This window comes from Strongylocentrotus purpuratus, unplaced genomic scaffold, assembly GCF_000002235.5.
Source record: "Strongylocentrotus purpuratus isolate Spur 01 unplaced genomic scaffold, Spur_5.0 spur5_scaffold_15, whole genome shotgun sequence".
NCBI classification, from domain to species: domain Eukaryota; kingdom Metazoa; phylum Echinodermata; class Echinoidea; order Camarodonta; family Strongylocentrotidae; genus Strongylocentrotus; species Strongylocentrotus purpuratus.
The window spans coordinates 34,714,666-34,733,894 of NW_022145600.1; the positions used below are offsets into that span (position 1 = coordinate 34,714,666).

At 36.7% G+C, this 19,229-nt stretch overlaps 1 protein-coding gene across 1 annotated transcript; it reads right to left on the minus strand.

Annotated features, from left to right (window-relative positions):
• Positions 1-2,980: 2,980 nt before the first annotated feature.
• Positions 2,981-13,617, minus strand: LOC756310 (ancient ubiquitous protein 1). Its single transcript, XM_030986306.1, has 11 exons — positions 13,466-13,617; positions 11,760-11,868; positions 10,824-10,961; positions 9,890-10,040; positions 9,173-9,357; positions 8,575-8,727; positions 7,347-7,507; positions 6,586-6,750; positions 5,687-5,892; positions 5,002-5,099; positions 2,981-3,394 (listed from the first exon to the last, which is right to left on the minus strand). Exons 2-11 carry the CDS (start codon positions 11,795-11,797, stop codon positions 3,361-3,363), a joined length of 1,329 nt encoding a protein of 442 aa, XP_030842166.1. The 5' UTR covers positions 11,798-11,868; positions 13,466-13,617; the 3' UTR covers positions 2,981-3,360.
• Between the last annotated feature and the right edge of the window lie 5,612 nt (positions 13,618-19,229).

A 19,229-nucleotide genomic window follows, 5' to 3' on the forward strand; every position in this document is an offset into this window, starting at 1 on the left:
GGGAGAGAGACAGAGGAATACACAAAAATAAGGAAAAAACAAATTCAAATGAAAATGGCCAGCCTTTATTATAAAGTACAGCAGAGCTTCAGATTAAAAATTAGCACAGATTGTTACCGACAAAATTACATGTACATCTCATTGAATTACCTGCAGCACATGGGATAATGCACATTTAAAAATAAATGTCAGAAAAATCGGACTTCAGTAACTGAAACAATTCCCATAATTTGTTTAATATCCCACTTGAGGAAAAAAAAAACTTCACCGCATTTTAGAATTGCTAATAACTATTTATTTATCATCTAGGAGGCAATTGAGCAAGAACATCGTTGGACTCTCATCACTTTTGTCATGTGCATGAGTACTGCGCTGAGCAGGCAAAAATGCAAAAATGATTGTTGCAGTGTTGTGTGTGTAAGGCCGCCCCTCCCAGCTCTTCTCCCTGCAGACTCTGTGTCAGGGGATAACACTCTGTTCCACAGACAGGACATCCACCACTAGAGGCCCTGTGTGCAGGACAGTTACACCCAATACACCATAATATGCTGCACTTTTCGCAAAGAGAAGAGTGTCAACCTGGTATTTAGCGTGCCTGTAAACACAACTGGTAATCGACATAATTATCAGCATAATATAGCCCTTTGAAGATTAACAGCAGAATACGAAAAGCAAAGAAAATTGATGAAATTTTGTTGATGGCTTTAATACCAAAACCATATATGACCTTTAATCATTAATCATTACTACTATCAAGTATTTGGCATCATCTGTGCCTGGTTAATTTTGTGATAGGTATTTTTTATATAAACAGCTTTGCATGTATGTTAACTCATTTGCAACCAACTCATGTTCTCATACATGTATGAACCATGCTTTCCAGGAAGTATGAACAAATCCAAAAATACAAAATCAAATGAGTGAATTTTTGAAAAAACATTTACCTGCAAACCAGACAGAAACCACTTCAAGATCTAATGTTGGATCATGGCAGTGATTCATAAAAATTCCAAGGATCAGAGGTAAACTGAACAAAAGTAAGAGTTCCACACACAAAAATGAGATTTTATCCCAAATCCATCAGGCAGTAAACGTCTGAGGAAGGTGTCTGAACCACAGACGTCAATACTGCCACAGGTAAAATACTGTTTGGATGTGAGTTAGAACTAATTTCTAACAACAATGAGATTTACTCATGTACCAAATATCAATTGAAAACAGAATCAAATATTAATGAATGAAGAGAGAGAAAGAGATAAATACTCCATCTCACATTAAATAGACTGTGGGTTACTATGCCTCACAATATTTTATTTTGTTTAAACTAAACCATGTTTTAAATGAAAATGAAATTGAATCCAACGAGTTATGAAAGTAAATAAATAAAGCTACAATTGCAATCTCAAATTTTCCCCATTTAAACAGTACATTGTCTGCTATTTAATCGAAAATATCAAATTATCTGACCTGCAGTATTCAGATTTTCTTTTTCTTCAATCTGTTGATGAAATTCAAAATATGCATAAAATCAATCACATTTTGAAATCTGCCTAGCAGACTAGGGCTGACATAACTTTTTAGTCCAATTTTCTACCTGTTATCATTTCATTGCTAAATTAATCAGATAATTTAGATGACGACCAGACTTAATTGCGTATTCAAAGAAAATTCACAACTTCCAAACAGATATGGAAATCTGCCCAGCAGACGAGGGCTAACATAACTTTTTAGTCAAATTTCCTACCTGTTATCATTTCATTGCTAAATTAATCAGATAATTTAGATGACAACCAGACTTAAATGCGTATTCAAAGAAAATTCACAACTTTTCACTGAGATGCGTGATGCCGGATCCCGCTTTGTCGGAGTAAAATCCAGAACCAGAACCAGAGATTTTATCACAACCTACATCCATAGTCCATGCATACATTTCGTCTGTTGAGAGCCAGAAGGGCACTAAGTGTGTATTGTATAAAAGTATAAGATTAGATGCCCTTCTGGCTCCAAACAGCCAGCTTGCACCCTTCCGCAGGGCACTCTAAAAGTCACCAAGTACACAGTATGGAATTTCTCTAGAAATTTAAAATACACCGATGTGTGAAACAAACCCAATAGAGATAATGATGATGAGGTGCATGTACAAACAGTGACTGAAAAAAGGCAGTAACAATAATATTCCGTATTTATATAGTCCTTAATACAACGATGATGTCTCTACATGCTTTATAGATATATTATGACCCAGGTCATCGGATTCAGACTTTCCCGCACACAATGTATGCACATTCTCCACTCCCTGGGGAGCATTCCAGCCAGGCGCCAGTTTAATTAACATTGGCATCGCCATCCTACCGGGTACCTTTTAACACTTGGGAAGAGTGTGGCAAATGTAGATTCATGTCTTGCCAAGGGACGTTAGTGCCAGGCTAGGACTTGAACCCTTGTAATCTTACAGTCCAGTGAATTATACAGGGCGTATCATAATAAAGGATATTGAAGTTTAATGACGATTTATATGAAAACTACTGATTTCATAATCAAGCATTTTATGTCTGTTGTAAAGGACAGAATGTCCTCTTTTTAATGACACCCCGATCATACTACTACTGTCACAGTTGACTGAATAACAAAGCATTGCTGTCCACCATGTGAAAGGTGCACAGTGACAAGTTAGCATTCACAGATAAATTATAAAGATTAGTGCTTGTGTCAGCCCAGACATATTGAAATGCTGAACAATGAGTGGATTATGTGTCTAAGAAGGAAATGTTATCAAACTTGGCACAGTGCACCTTTCACATGGTGGACAGCAATGCTTTGTTATTCAGTCAACTGTGACAGTAGTAGTATGATCGGGGTGTCATTAAAAAGAGGACATTCTGTCCTTTACAACAGACATAAAATGCTTGATTATAAAATCAGTAGTTTTCATATAAATCGTCATTAAACTTCAATATCCTTTATTATGATACGCCCTGTATACCAGTCCACAACACCTCAACATGAAATCTCCCCACAGTCATCATTTTACTTTCTTTCCAACGTTCCTTTTACCAATAAAAATAAGAATAATGCGTGTAACATCACAGTGGTAGAGGCGTGATAATAAGCTGTTGCCTTTGAACCCCATCCTCAACTACGCACTTTTCAATCTTCATGTGTCATCCTACCAATGTTTCCTGCTCTTTCACATTACATCGAATCAACAGCACTGACAGAGAGCCCTGGCAGAATGGATGCTACGAGGCTCCCCTCACTTTGAGAAGAAGGTATTTTAAATTGTTTTGGTGGTGCATTATACCAGTATACATGTATGGATTGTCTCCTTCGTTACTTGTTTACAGTGAAGCGTAATGTGCATCAGTTTTCCACTTGAGATTTTTCAGTGAATCGCCTGTAAACAAAATAAGAGAGTAATAGAAAGAAGTGAGTGAGAGCATTGGATTGAGAAATATAGTATTGAAATTAAAAACGAAAATAAAGATCATAATAATAATGACAATAATAATATGTCTTGTTTACCCAGGCTAGTCTCATCTGTATTAAAGATGTTTATGCATCGGTATATAATCGTTCGTAAAGTAGGCAATGTGGCGAACACTGAGCAAACAGGTTTTACGCTCCTGTACGGACGTATGCATATTAGGGACACTAGTTCGCACGGGAGCGCAATACCCATTGGCTCAGTGTGCTGCCCTCTATAAACCCAAGCTTGACTACTGTAATACTGTTCTCCCAGAGGGCCCTGCAATCATATTATTACCCTGACTTTAGAAGAATATAGACATTAATATTGAATGTATACCTCATTTTAAGATTCTTTACTAATCCTGTCTTCTGATTGGTTGAAAATGCAGTCATGTTCTTAACCATGCCCGCTAATTGAAATTCATAGTCATTTTCCCCGGCTCTACCGGTTTATATCCATTTTTCATAGCACTTTTTCCATGGCTGTGAAACGTGACGTCATTTTGCTGCGATTCCCATTTTGGTTTACGTGTTACTGTATAAGTTTCTTTTGTGCGATGACCGATGCGCAATACCGTTAACGGTGTTTGAGTGCAATTCGATTTTAGTCGATTTTGGTAATATTCATGACTTCAAAGAGATGGAAACCTAAATGGGTGAGTCAACATTTTCCTTTTTTTCGGTATATAAAATATATATTGACTGCTTTTAATATTCGAGGCATAGTTGTTTCTATAGGGTCTCGGGAAACTCACAACCTGCTATGACCCCGCGGCGCAAGCGCCTTGGGGTCATAGCAGGTTGTGAGTTTCCCTTGACCCTATAGAAACCACTATGCCTCTCAAAGCAGTCAATATATCCTTAATATGAAAACTGATATTTTTTGGCAGAGACCACATTTACAAACAAGATATTGAGATCACTTATATCATTCTTTACATGTTTCACTTCTTCTCTATAAATATTGACATGTGAGAAAGAATAAAACATATACGTATATTGTGTCTGGCGCTGCTCAGTGGCTGCTGGGCTCACAATCATTTGGGCAAAAAGAATTTCCTTTTTCGGTTTAACTTAATAAAATTTGGAGTGGACTTTAAAAGATTATTATTATTATTAATTTTTAGAGAATCAACTTGGATTCCAGGCATAAGTGATTTATTTCCTCTTACTTACAATAAAATAAAATGGGGGTGAAAACAAAAGTAGCTGGACAGAATAAAGGCCAATCAGCACACAGTTAACTCTGCATAACTTGATGTCGCACAAGTCAATTTTTTCCCCAAGTCAAATATTTTTTTTGACCAAACTATGCAAAACATGTGTTAGATGCACTTTCTAAGTCGGAATTGTGTGGTCCCAACAGATTTGACTTTTACATGTACAGTTTACTGTACTCAATTATCTGCATATTTCAAAAGAAAAAAGATAATAAAGAATTGTGCTGCCCCTAGGTCATTTGATTTTGCAAAAAGGGTGTTTGAGGCAGCTTATTGCATCATGTGGAAACCAGGTATAAATCTAAAGGCTTACTTTCTAGCGTTGGCAAGTAGAGCAGCTTTACGATCCTGTAATGACATCTGTCTTTCCTTCGATGATGATCCAAACTTATCTGCTGCAAACTTGGTAGACTGCAAGAAATATAATTAAGTCATCAGCATTCAATGGAAAAAATCTAACTTGTCAAGCCTAATTCGTCATTCACTGATAAAAGTAGACATACATTTCATCTAATTAGAAATATTATTCCAAGGAAATTTTTTTTTTCAGTATCTGTGAGAGTGCGCCTCTTCTTTTGCATTCAAAACACAGTTTGCCTTAAACAATTCTATGTAATACCTAGCATTTGTAAATGTTTATGTTCATAAATCAAGCCTGGAGCCATAAGGAAGTCCTGAACATGCAGCTCTGTTATTGAATTGATAATAGGGACTTTTAGGCAGTGCCTTAAAAGGAAGTCACACGTAGCAGTTCACTATGTCGACATGCAAACTTAAAAGTCCTTGTGGAAGCTCGGTGAAGCATCATTCAATGCAACTCTGCTGTGCAAAACAAAAATCTGCAGTAACTTTTTGTTTTTTATACCATAGTGAAATGAGCAACACCCATTATTATTAAGAGTTGTCTACTTTTGATGTTACAGCAAATGAAAGCTTACAAAAGTCCCAGGTGGTTCAGGAATTCAAAGGTTACAGAAATCAATCAGAGTAAAACTTACTGCCGGTGATGGAGTTAAAAGAGTAGAAGATGATGAGTCGTTGCCTTGTGATGTCACACAAAATGTATTATGGGGTAAACTCTGAGGTGTGGAGAGGGGTGTAGCAGGCCCCGTTGATGTACCAGGTACCTCTTCTGCTGGTATAGGGATGGCTGTTTCATTCTCTAAGATATTAAAGATTGTTGCATCAACTGAGTTGGTGGTCTCTGCACAAATGGAAGAAAATGGACAGACATTATTGCCAGCAAGTTGACAATTAAGGGGACGTATTACTCTACAACTTATCCAAGAGACTTGCTAATATTGAAATTAATTGTCTTACCAAAGATGGTTCTATATTTTCTAGAACATTGCTATAACCCCCAAACTAACCCCCAGGCTGACAATGAAAAGGGGGAAAAGTAACTCTGTACAGGGATCGGCTTAAGTTCTCTCAAGTACTGCCTTTCAATATAACATATATATATATATATATATGTCATTTGAAAAGATACTTCATTTCAAATACTATTCTGGCTGGGGTTCAAACTCCTTTAAAACTGGAACCATTGCCCTGGTTTTCACATGGCTTCCATTGCATGTTTAAAGCATTCTAAAAGCATCTTCTTCTTCTTCCAGTATAGTACAGACCGCCGTTTGCGTATTATCGTACCTTGTGCTTGTCAAGTGCTGAGCGTACAGTGCAAGTTAAAAGGCTCTACAAGAATTCCATGTGCAGCTAAGGTTCATAATAAACATACTTGATAATGAGAGAAAACTGCAATACAAGGCCTTGTAAAGGAACATACATGTGTAGCAGTTGCTTGGGATATGATCTTGAGTCTTGTGACTATTAACGAGTGGACAAAACCACATTCTCTTGCTTTCCTGCTATAACCATCACCAAATCAATGAATTACCTAGATCATGTTTGATGATGTGCCGAGGTATATTAGGCATGACTTCTTGGACCTGTTTGATCATCCTGTCTAGAGGGGACTCCCCTGATGACCTAGGGGATTCCCCCGATGATCTAGATGGTGCATTGGTTGTTTGTCTGACCTGTGGACGTTGAGTGCTCCTCTCTGTAACAAGAACCAACAAAAGCAAAGGTCGTGAATTGCATGATATGTTCTATGAAAATGAATGTGTCTATGTCACAGTTAGAATTATGATTAGAAATCGAAATTTCATTTTTTAAAATTTTTTTAAAACAGTTTTTATAACACTTAAAGGGATTGTTTAACAATGGTAAATCTGAGATACACGGTCCTACGTTTTATCAGTGTCTGTGATATGGTGTTACATTGAAGCCCTAACAAAAATTGTGCTTCAAAATGATCAAACAGTGCCTCAAAAAAGTAAAAACCTTTGAGTGACCGGTTTTACCATACTCGTTTTCCCCAATATGAAAACCGTTTGGCAAACGCAAAATTTGATTTTTCAATTTTCAATCATAAATATCTTGATAATTAGACAGGCGATCGGCTTGTAAAAGTCATGAAGTTCCTGACTGACCTAAAGGTTTATAATTATCATTGCAGCATGAGCTAAATCAAGATTCTAAGACAAAGTTATCGGATCCCTTTAACGTCTATTGGGGAAAATATTTTTCTGTGTCTATATAAATATTTGATAGTTATGTATTATTACATGTATATCTAATATAAAGCTCACAAACCTCTTGGTGGTTGGACACCCAGTTTCTTGACGTATTCTGCCTTGTCTGCACTGGTGAATGGAGTTGGTGTAAGACGCATTTCATTAGCCATTATCTGCTGCACTCCTCGGGAGAACTCATCTGCATTCTCAAAGTCACTCCTCTTCTCTACAGGTAATACCCTAGGTAGTAAATGATACCAGTCACAGTAATATTGGGAACTATAAGGAGAGTGATGATGGTGATATTGAAATGATGATGGTACTGGTGGCAATGATGATATTGGTGATGGTGGTGATGGCGACGATAACGATGATGATGATTGTGATGCAGATAATGATGAAGACAATGATGGTGATGGCACTAAAGAAGTATTTGAGTATTTATATAAAAAAATATATGTACATGTATACAGGGAATAACAAATTCCAATCATCATCATTGTATTAAAGTCAGCATTTTCCCTCTTATGAGGGGTTAATGGCTTTTGCACCATGATGACACTCCCTCCCTCAACTTCTTCTGGAATCAAGCATCCTCTCCAATTAGACCAACCTAACTGCTTTCTTTCTTCACTATATCTTTCCATGTAATCTTTGGTCTTCTTTTCCCTCTTTTTAAATTTTTTTTTTTTATAGCCTAATAGTCCACTCCAAATTTTATTAAACCAAAACGGAAATTCTTTTTGCCCAATTGATCGTGAGCCCGGCAGCCACTGAGCAGCGCCAGATCGACGTTGCTCTATCCCTTAATGTTGAACGCCAAACAAGGTAGCAACAACTCCTTTTAATGTCTTTAAGTATGACGCGGCCGGAGTTCGAACCCACGACCTCCTGGTTGTGAGGCGGACGCTCTACTGACTGAGCCAACACTCCAGTCCATCCACTACCAGTCCCCACTTCATCATCTTCCTTTCTCAACACATGACCCATCCATCTCAATCCACTTAATGTACCTTGCAAGGGGGCCCAAAAGCATGCAAGGCAGACTGTATAATGCAGATTTCTAGAAAAACACATTATACAGTTTTTTACTCTCTCTGACTGCATCTACATAATCTATTTTAGTCCATATGGCATATGTACATGTATTTTTAACATTGACAATTTTTCCTTTGCTACAGTATATCATTTTATCTTCCTTTCTATAGACTATACAAAACAAGTTGTTCTAAATTCATGTTCACACCACTCTGCCAGGCACACAATAAAATACACTGTTTAATATTTCCTTTGAACGGAATACTCACTTGACTCTATAGACCGTGAATGGTACAAATAGAAACCATAGTAGATCTTGCCATAGACTACTACCCAGTACTTCTGCTTTCATGTTAATGAGTGGTCTACTGATTGTCACTGTGATTGGCTGAACATCACGCTCTAAAGCAAAGGCCCATGTACTGGAAAGGAAAAGAAACAAAACAAAAATGAAATATTAAAAGTTTTGAGTACATGAGATTATATTTGTACTATTCTTGGTCATCAAAATCTGATGTGTCCTTTCTATCCAGAAAAAAGGGGAAGAAATTAGTGGTTTACGTGAATGTTAACAATATCAACTGACAACTACATGCAGAGTTTAAAACTAATAGTTTCTAGGATGAAGCATTTATGAAGAAAATATATGTTATGGTAACCCTTTTCAGCAAATGATAATTTTTTTGTGATTTTTTTTTTTTTGTGTGTGACATGTTTTCAAAATATGCAACTTGCTAGAAGGGCAAATTAGATATAAAATCAATCTTTCAAATTAAAAATCAAAATGATTTCTTAAATTTCAAATGACACATGGATAAAATCCTGGTTAATTGAAATCCTAGCTATAATGTCTAACTGCTTACTCACCTAAATTTGAGGAGACCGGCCTTGCCATTAGTCATAGCACCCTCAGGGAAGGCTAACACCGGTCTGGTGTTGTGTTGACAATGTTTCCTGACTGCATCTAAGAAGACCTGTCTCCCTTGAGAGGCTCCCATGTTGGTGTATCCCAACGCCCAGTTGAGAAATGGGGGCAGGCTCCACACATTGGGCTAGGTGGTAAAGTAATCATAGCAAGCACTTGAATAGGATAAAGAAATTACAAAGCCTGTTCCTAAATACGCTTCGATTTCACCCTAGCTAAATATTAGCTGATATGGAAGCTAGGAAGGAGTTCATTACAACTAGGATACACACGGACACCCATTTACATTGTATGGTTTGGAAAGACAACTGTAAAGTGATTTAATACATTTTCATGAAGCACTTTATAAATGTACTTTACTACTACACGTACCAAAATATTAATCATAGCTATATAAGATATGTTGTCTAAGAACCAAGTTAGGTTCCAACTCTTAAAAGTTGTGGATGAAAGATCTGTGTAAACCACTAGACCAACTGTGCTCTTACAGAACAAACTCAACTAATAAAACAAAACATCACATGGAAATGATGAAGACAGAGATCTACAAATAATGTTCATCATTATTATTTTTATATGATAACAATATATCAATATTTGAAATCATTGGCTGAAGGCCTTCTTCATCATTGTGTGAACGGAATGAATGAGCTACTCACAACAACTGAAGGAAATATGAGTCCGATGATCACATGATCCAGTACTGAGACGTGATTGGCTACTATCACCTTCACATTCTGATTTCTATGCTGTAGATTTGAAGGGTAAACGATGAATCCTAGAACAGTGTACAACGTCCTTAGCAGAACTCTGAATCATAAGGGAAAAGAAGAACATAAGAGTTTGTAATTGCCTATTTTATACCTGCCAACCTTTCAGAGGACAGCTTAGGAATCTCTCAAGACAGAAATGGGAATAGTCTATTTCGTAAACATTTTACACATCGGTTTTAAGAAAGAAAGAGGAATCAAGTCTTCATAACTTAAGTTTGAAGGCCAAAAAGTAGGAATCATTTCCCCAAAAGGGAATGGTTGGCAGCTATGCTATTTGCTTCTAGCCAAACTTCTAACATATTCATTTGTGTTGAGCTTCTCATCAATAAACGTCAATGATTTCTTTGCGTGAGTCACTTAAGTACAGAGCTTATATCACAAAATTATTGATGGTTTGTAGGGATTTCAGGGAATCTAAGAAACTAGAAATCGTTGCACCCAGGAAGCTTGGATGAATGCAGTTCAAGATGCCAGGGTGAGTTGAACAATGAATAACTCATACAAACAACGTTACTATTGGTAAGCCAAAAAAAACTTACATGTGAATTTAGCCTATAAAAACCTAATCAATTTTTGTTCCAAACTCCAATTCTAGCAATGTCCTCCTTCCCCAGCACAACATTCGTATCCGATCCAATGAAAAGAACAAAGTATTCAGTATAGTGCCTTTGCCTTTAACAAAAAAAAGCACTTCAAAATTTGCTCAAGAAAGTATACAGACCACTTACTTGATAAACATGAAAAATCAATTTAACAAACAGATTTAAAACAACCCATAATCTCTAATTTAAAAAAAACTGAACTAATTTGTTTTTATTACCTTCTGAAGGGCACTTGAACGGGAAGAATACAAGCAATGATGAAAACATGTAGACCAATGAAGAGTCTTAGCACTGCTAGGATAAGACCTATAGGGAAATACAAGGCCAGGAGAACTGCCGTCTTACTATCCCCTAGCCTGCAGCATAAAGAGATAATGATTAACAAATAACAATGGATTCAATCAGGGGATATAATAATAATAATAATCATAAAATACAGTTCTTGTATAGTGCATGAAACAACGTCTCTATGGCTTAAATGTACTTCCAAAGAGCTTTGGAAATTATTACACTACCTTTAGCTCCGGCAGCCGTTATCAGCGCACAGTACATTTCAAGGAATAATCCTTCCAGGTATCCATTCACCTCACCTGGTCGGACAATGCTCTCAATCCTTTCATTAGTATCTTTGATTAAGCATGAATTTATTTAATATGAAAATAAACACAAAGAAATAAAACAAAAAAAATCAACCATTATCTGTTCATCTAAGGACACATGGGTGATCATCAAATTCTAGATGATGATTCCACTACTACCTTTTGAATATATGGTAAGCAGCAACCATTTGCATCTAGACAGACCAACTGCCAAGAGATGATTATCTTCTGTTTTCCCTTATGCCTCAGTCACACCTTTGCATATTTATGGCAAGCCGTCTTAACATTTATTCCTATTTCTTGATATCAAGAAATGATTTTCTGTTGTAAAGCAATGGTAATTCTTGGTATCGAGAATTTGAAAACGCGAAAATACGCAAGCTAAAAACGCAAAGGTGTGACTGAGGCATTAATCAATGTTTCCTCTTGAAGCACATACCTGCATATAAAGGCCACAAACTGAATCTTAGATTGTTTTTCTTATTTGTCAAGAGTGCTATTCATACACTCATTTCAGTATGTCATATATCAGAAATTCTTAATTGAATAACCTACCTTCGGTGACTGAAGAGCTGAGCTATTTCAACCGCCATCTTGGATTCAAAGCAGGTTCTCAGTCAAAGAACTACCCAAGGGAAAGATCAACGGCCTTCTTGGGATCAGTCTTTGATGATGAAAAAGAAGAAGAAATGGTCCATCAAGGAAACCACAATAATTTCATTCTCAAGCTGAGTATAGAATAATAAAGTCTTCTTGTTACATTTGCTTTGCAGCGGCCACATCTAATTCAACATAATTTCATTACAAGAACCTATTGAAATTGAAATTGGCCATAAGTTAGTGATCTGGAAACATGCATACACGAAAAGATATGATTGCATGTACATGTTATTGTGTTTATGCTAGTGGTGGTCTATACCTAAATGCCATACATGTGTCCGGACAGGTTATTTGTACAGACAGCTGATTTAATTTGAAGAAGATTACGAGCAACAACTCATAAACCTTTCAAAATTTATGTCAGACAATATATAACAGAAGACAAATATTTACTTTACAATAATAGTGATTAGTGTAAAAAAGGCGTGCGCACAGAGAGTTTGCTATGTTCAGCAAACTACTTGCATGCGCCTTTGTATGATATATGAAGGGGTAACCAAAGTTTGCGGAGATTTTGACAATATTATAAAAAGTGATATTCGTTTCATGAATTCTCATATTCTACACAAATTTATAAATTTTAATTATTACCAAATGGACGGCAAAGTTTTTGACTACAAATTGGTTCAACTCAAACATTTATCATCAAAGGATTCCGGAGATATCGTGATCTAAATATTTGATTTTGGATCGGCGTGCGCGCTGCAACTAAAATAGTCATTAAAAAAATGAGACCTTACCTTGCGCACAGGGGTTTACAGTTGATTTATCAAAAATGTGATCCATCAAAAAAAAAGGTAATATCATAATTTGCAAGGCAAGATGTTTTACAGTCAGTTGGTACCACTTTTTACTTACAATTTTGAGGAAATCTGCTCTCAAATTAAAGATTTTCAGACCCTTAATATCTGCAAGTTGATAACTTTTCGGAACGGACGCAAATGACCTCAAAATGTGCCGATCTTTTGTTAGTATTTTCACAATTTCACTCCCAATTCCAAAGAAAGTTTCATTTCTGGGTAATTTGAAGTTCCACTTTCCATTAGTGATATCAGATTTTCGAAATCTTACTGATTTTTTGAGATAGCGAACTTAGGCCACACCACCATACTTACTAGTCGCTATCATCGTAAAGTAAGTATCAAATTGGCAACACAAAAAAACTATGTTTACACAGCGAAGAGAAAGTAATCATGCTGCGCCGCTACCGTGCATGCTCACTTTCTCTTCGCCGTGTTGAATCGACCACATTCAACATGGGATGAATTGGGTTAGGACGAGAAATCTTCAAAAGACTTCTTCAAATTATTATTTTTAAGTGGTTGAACGAATGCCCAGAGGAGTCGTGAGTCGAAAAACATTTAAAGTCTAAATTGTATTTACTTCTTCTTTTCATTGCGAGAAAATGTGCCCCAACCCGCTGTCTGAATCGTTTTCCTATGCAGGCTCCGGCTCTGGAGCTGGAGTTACAGGAGTCAGTGACCCAATTACACTCATTACAGTCCCATACGTAACGTATTGCGTTATCTGGTTATGAGAAGTTAAAATTGTTCAAGACATTCAGTTTTGTTAACTGAGCTTAACTTTATCGTAAACCTTACCCTTTGTCTCGTTCTTTTACGAGTTGTTTATTCTCTCAGGAGTATCCAGAGAAGTCAATATATGTATTCGTGGATCATAGAAAAGGTATTTCCGCTAACCATTTAACGTCATCCGACGTCCGACCTTCACAAAAAAAGAATGACTTGTGTACTATGGTGTCTGTGAATGCAAAAAAATATATAATAAATTCCCTTTGCCCGTTTGCAATATATGATGACGACATTTCTGCCGTTTATGTATTTGCATTTATTTTGTTGCTTCTATAAAAGTAAGCCGAAACAGCAAATCAAAAAATAACCGGATCAAATCAAATCTTATCCAACTCTAAAGATTTAGTTTTTATGGTGTTTCCGATTTTTCTCACTATTTTTGTGTTCTTTATGTCATTCATTGCCTCTAGACCCTATATTGCAACCGCCCCACTACTACTCCCCCCCCCCCAGTAACGGATCCAGGGGGGAGAACAGGGGGCACTTGGCCCTTGGCCCCCAAAAATATGTTAAAATCAGCCCTAAATTCCCCCCAAATGTACTGAAAAACAGGCGCGTCCCCCCCCCCCCCCCGGCCAAAAAAATTATTAAAATTTTTATTTAAATATATATATGTATATATATATATATATTGACCTCCCCCCCCCCCCCTCCCCCCCCCCCCCCCCCCCCCCCCCCGCTTATTCAGCCGCTGGTTAAGTCGTAGCGATTTTTTCGTGACCAAAAAAAAAAGAAGTTACGATTATTTCAATGGAACTATGTGCACACAGACTGTGTTTAACAAACCACACCACACCCACGAAAAAATTTCCTTCATGATGTCTTTACCCAATTTCGATAAATGATATAAGTATTCGGGAAATGAAAAGTGAAATAAGTATGTTTCGTTTCAGAGACTTAATGGGGAGCTTTTTAGTGGCACCGTTCTCATTTTGTGAAGAACAAAAATGAGGCTACAATGAATTTAACCACAATCATTCATAGTAGGGAAGGCGAATGAAGGCTATGACGGGCTGTACTCCTTGTCGGTTTCAAGGTATGTTCAATTTTAAGGAAAATACAGATATAGAAATAGTTTTCAATCGAGGGTAATTAAGTTTGAATTCTTCCGACTAATTCTCTCAATCGGACCCGGCAAACGATGATGACCCATCGATGGACAAGCTCCCTCTCACGTCGCTCGTTCTCCCCCGTATGGACACTATGCCTATAAAATAATGGCCAAATGGGATATTCGTGAATAAGGGCTTGTTGAAGGAATCCGATGTGCGTAAAATTATAACTGTAAATCGCATTTCGTGCAATAACACATTAGGCCTTGTAATGTGGCTGAGGAAAAAAATAGTTTCCAAAAGAAAGAAGGAGGAGGAGAAGAATAAGAAAAATGAACACATTGAACTCTAATATATCTTAACCTTTTCGTAATATTAATAAATACAGTTATAGACGTGAATACAAGTCATGATCGCAAGAACATAATACATACAGTAGGAAACCTGAGGAAACAGAATAAAGAGTGAATCAGGAAAATAGATAGTATAGGAGTAAAATAGACTAGAAGAATATTACCAAAAAAAAAATTGAGCCACACTTATGGAACAAACTTAAATTCCAGCAATCATATAGTTCAAAATCAATGTGTAATTCATTTTGTCTTTCTATAAATATTTTTTGTTAGGCTGTATTTTTGTCTTGTACTGTACAGTACCTTGTAATAATTGGTGGATGACATTTTCCATTTTGTGTGGAAAAGAATAATTAAATAATCAGTTATCAATAATTATCAAAATCTACAGGCTTACTCACTCAATCAGGTTGTGCCCTTTACATTTTCCTCGCTACAATCTTTTTCTTTTGCGGTCTAGATGCACATAGCGATCGAAATCGCGACTAAAATGTGAACATTATGCTCAGCAGTCAGAATGAGATCCAACTCGTGTTCATTTCATCATTCATAATATTGTACATTAAGGGAGGAGAAAGAAAGGAGGGGCCAGGAAGAAAAATTAAAATTGAGCTGGTACAGACAGGACGAGATGGAGAGCGGTATTAAACGCGAAATGATGATTACGATGACGTAAACACATGTAGTAAACAATTAAGTTATATAAAGTTAAACAATTTAGATCCGCGATAAAAGAATTTTCATTTAAAACTAATTAATGTAAAGGAACATTCTTTTATCGCGGATCTAAATTGTATAATGAATTACCGATTAACTTACGTAGACCGAACACACTCAATCTATTTCGGCATGGTCTAAACTCTAAATGAATGAAAACTAGATTTTTATGTAGAACTTTTGGTGTAATCGGGGAGGCGGAGGGGATGGTAACAATCGTATTCACAAAGTGATAGAGAGGGTTTGGGAGGGTTTTTTGGGTAGTGCGAATATGTAATATTTTCGGTATATTTTGTGTTTTATTTCTATGTTTAATTATCTATTTCTGGACCTCTATGAGGAACAGAGCCATTCTGATAATGGCTCTGAATAGAGCATTCCAGCCGTGGTTTATTCTTGATTTGTATTATATTTGTAAATCGTATTCTCGTATGTATTTGAATTTGAATTCTCTAAAACACATTATGACGTTTATGTTGAGCATTTTAAACCAAACCAAGGGCAACCCCGGTAATATATACGCAACAAGAACTATATCTAAATATATCACATAAAAATACATTAGCATACACAAACATTATACAACGATCAATGAAAAGAAGAGAATTGAATTTTGATTGCCATCTGAATTGAGGGGTTTTGTTTAGAGAAAGTAAGCACCCACTGGACTTTTCATTGAATAGTCGACTACCCTCCTCCTCCTCTCAAGGGAGTTTACAGACTCTTTAAAAAAACCAGCGCATGTATAATACCCACCAACAAAGACATTTTCTTATTTGTGTGTGTTACCGCACAGAGTGGAGCATTTCACCGAATCTTAATGAAGAATTTAAGAAGCTATATCAACAAGACATAGAAAACAAGGCTTGGGACAAATACACCAGGCAAACATGGCTACCATTAAGTATCAGAAAGAGGGGGAACAGTGCAAATATTTAGCTCATAATCAAAACCCCATTTTCTAGCTAAGCAGGGGGCTGGAGCGTTATACGGCGAAACATACAGCACTGTACCACACTTCAGCGATCCCTATGTAAGCACAGCTTGCTAATCATATTGCCAAATAATTATATCACAACATTTCTTTTTTGAAATGATCTCTAATGACGGTTGCATTGAAATTATGAATGTTAATAAAAGGTACTGATCAAATTTCAATGGTATAAGTTGTGAAGAACAAAACAAATCAACCCAAAGTTTATTGGATTCAAGATTACAATGGAACTCTTGTGAAATCACTACTCTTCTAGCAATGTTATAATTATTATTAGATGGAATTGGTGTTCATTAATCTTACGTCATCCCTTTCCTTCCCCTTCTCATATTGCCTTTTGTTCTTCAGAATTCTTTCTAATTTTTCTTATTTTTCTTGAATCTGTTTTTACCCTCAAGTTTTTATTTTATAGTCTCGTTGGTGGCTGTAGTAACTAATGGTATTAGCAGCAGCAACATCAGTAGAAGTAGTAGTAGTAGTAGTAGTAGCAGTAGTAGTAGTAGTAGTAGTAGCAGTAGTAGTAGTAGTAGTAGTAGTAGTAGTAGTAGTAGTAGTAGTAGTAGCAGTAGTAGTAGTAGTAGCAGTAGTAGTAGTAGTAGTAGTAGTAGTAGTAGTAGTAGTAGTAGTAGTAGTAGTAGTAGTAGTAGTAGCAGTAGTAGTAGTAGTAGTAGTAGCAGTAGTAGTAGTAGTAGTAGTAGTAGTAGTAGTAGTAGTAGTAGTAGTAGTAGTAGTAGCAGTAGTAGTAGTAGTAGTAGTAGCAGTAGTAGTAGTAGTAGTAGTAGTAGTAGTAGTAGTAGTAGTAGCAGTAGTAGTAGTAGTAGTAGTAGCAGTAGTAGTAGTAGTAGTAGTGATAATAGCAGGTTACATGTTTATGTCATGAATAACACCCTATTCGGGAGAAGAAAAAAACTTATTTTGTGTATTATTTCAAAGTCGTCTCATATACCCAGTTAACATTTCTTTCTAATTGGATTCCTTGAAAGGTCGACGGTAGTTTCATTCCATAAGTCCCAAGTGACGCTTCCGTTGCACATCTTTCGACAACAAAGAAAACCATTATAAAAAGAAAGACCGACTCGCCAAAAAGAATGACACATCTTCCACTTGCATGTCATCACAGCTTTGTTGTCAAACAAAAATGAAAGATCGACGGGAAAATAATGAGAAGCCGGACAAGAAACCGTCTGGTCTCAGACGAGGAACAACCAGGGGGATAGAAATAGAAATAAAAATAGAAAGAGAGCGGGTGAGAGAAAAGAAATCAAAGAAAGTCAGAAAACGGATAGAAGTCCTCAGAGTCAATTGATAATTAGTCACCTGTAATATGTATTATTCTTGATCATTGCGTCGCGGTTATCTCGGGAGAAAAGAAGAATGTGATTTTGGGGTAATACAAAATTGGTGGAATTGTTTTGTTTATTTGTTAGAAGTTCCTATGGAGCGCCGGAACCAAGGTGGATGGGAGAGAGAAAGAGAAGGGAGAGAGAGAGAGAGAGAGAGGGGGGGGGGGGTAGGGAGGCGATAACACCTTCGAACCAATCCCTCACAGTCTGATTTGTCTTTCATAAAACATTTACCACCAACAATCTCACAAAGGATCAATACATCACAAACACCAACATTCATCATCTTATCTAACATAGGGTGCGTTTATTGGGTCTTGCCACTAGATATGTACATATCGTACCCCACCATCATACCCCACTTTCGAACCCCACTATACGAAAGTGATTTGCGGGATGTCGCGTTTATCGTCTCTTCACGATTCAAAATAAAGGTCTTGTGTCTGCGCAGCTGTTTTGACCCGGGAAGCAGACAGTTTCTCGGAGGTCAACTACACACACATGCTTGTACACAGCACATGACGCGCGCTAGCCTCCGAACCGGAAATTAACCTGGGTGGTCCGATTTGTATGTGGGGTTCAAAACAGCTTTGCGTGTATCATCTCTCAGAAACGTGATTCTGGCTGTATGTCACATTCAAAACACACCTTTTTGCGTCTTTAGATATGCCCATATCTAAAGACCTTTACAAAAGGCTTTGCGTTTATCACCTTCTAAATTTGCCTGAAAGACGTTTGAGAAACCTGATTCTAGCCAAAAATTTGGTCAATAAACGCACCCTAAGTCTATAGTCAGCAGTTCCTAAAGATGCCAATCTCACTATCTTTTTGTTCAATTCAATGTTCCACCTTAATTCACCAAATGCTAATATTCACCTGACTATCAGACCTCAGTCAAGTCATAGCAATTTTATTTTATTCTCATTATTATTATTTATATTTCTCTGGTTTTTTTTAAATTCCTGTACGTCCTTTTTATGTGTTTGTTTGACTTCGTTTTATTGCTTTGTTACCGTTTGTCAGGATATTTTACGGTGTAATATAGAGGTTCTGCCTCTAAACGCCAATGGCCTAGGCCTAGGCCGATTCTCCTCCGGTTCATGTCATATTTATCTTTCTGTCGAGTATGCTAATGTACTTAATTACACTATTATGCCAGCTTTTGTTATCTTTTGCTATTATGATTGTGATACCATTTTCAATGGAATGTGGTAAGAATAAAATAAATTATTATATTTTTGCAAATGGAAATATTAAGGAACGATTTATGTCATAGGAAATTTTAAGATCTGTAATGGAACATAAATTATGCTT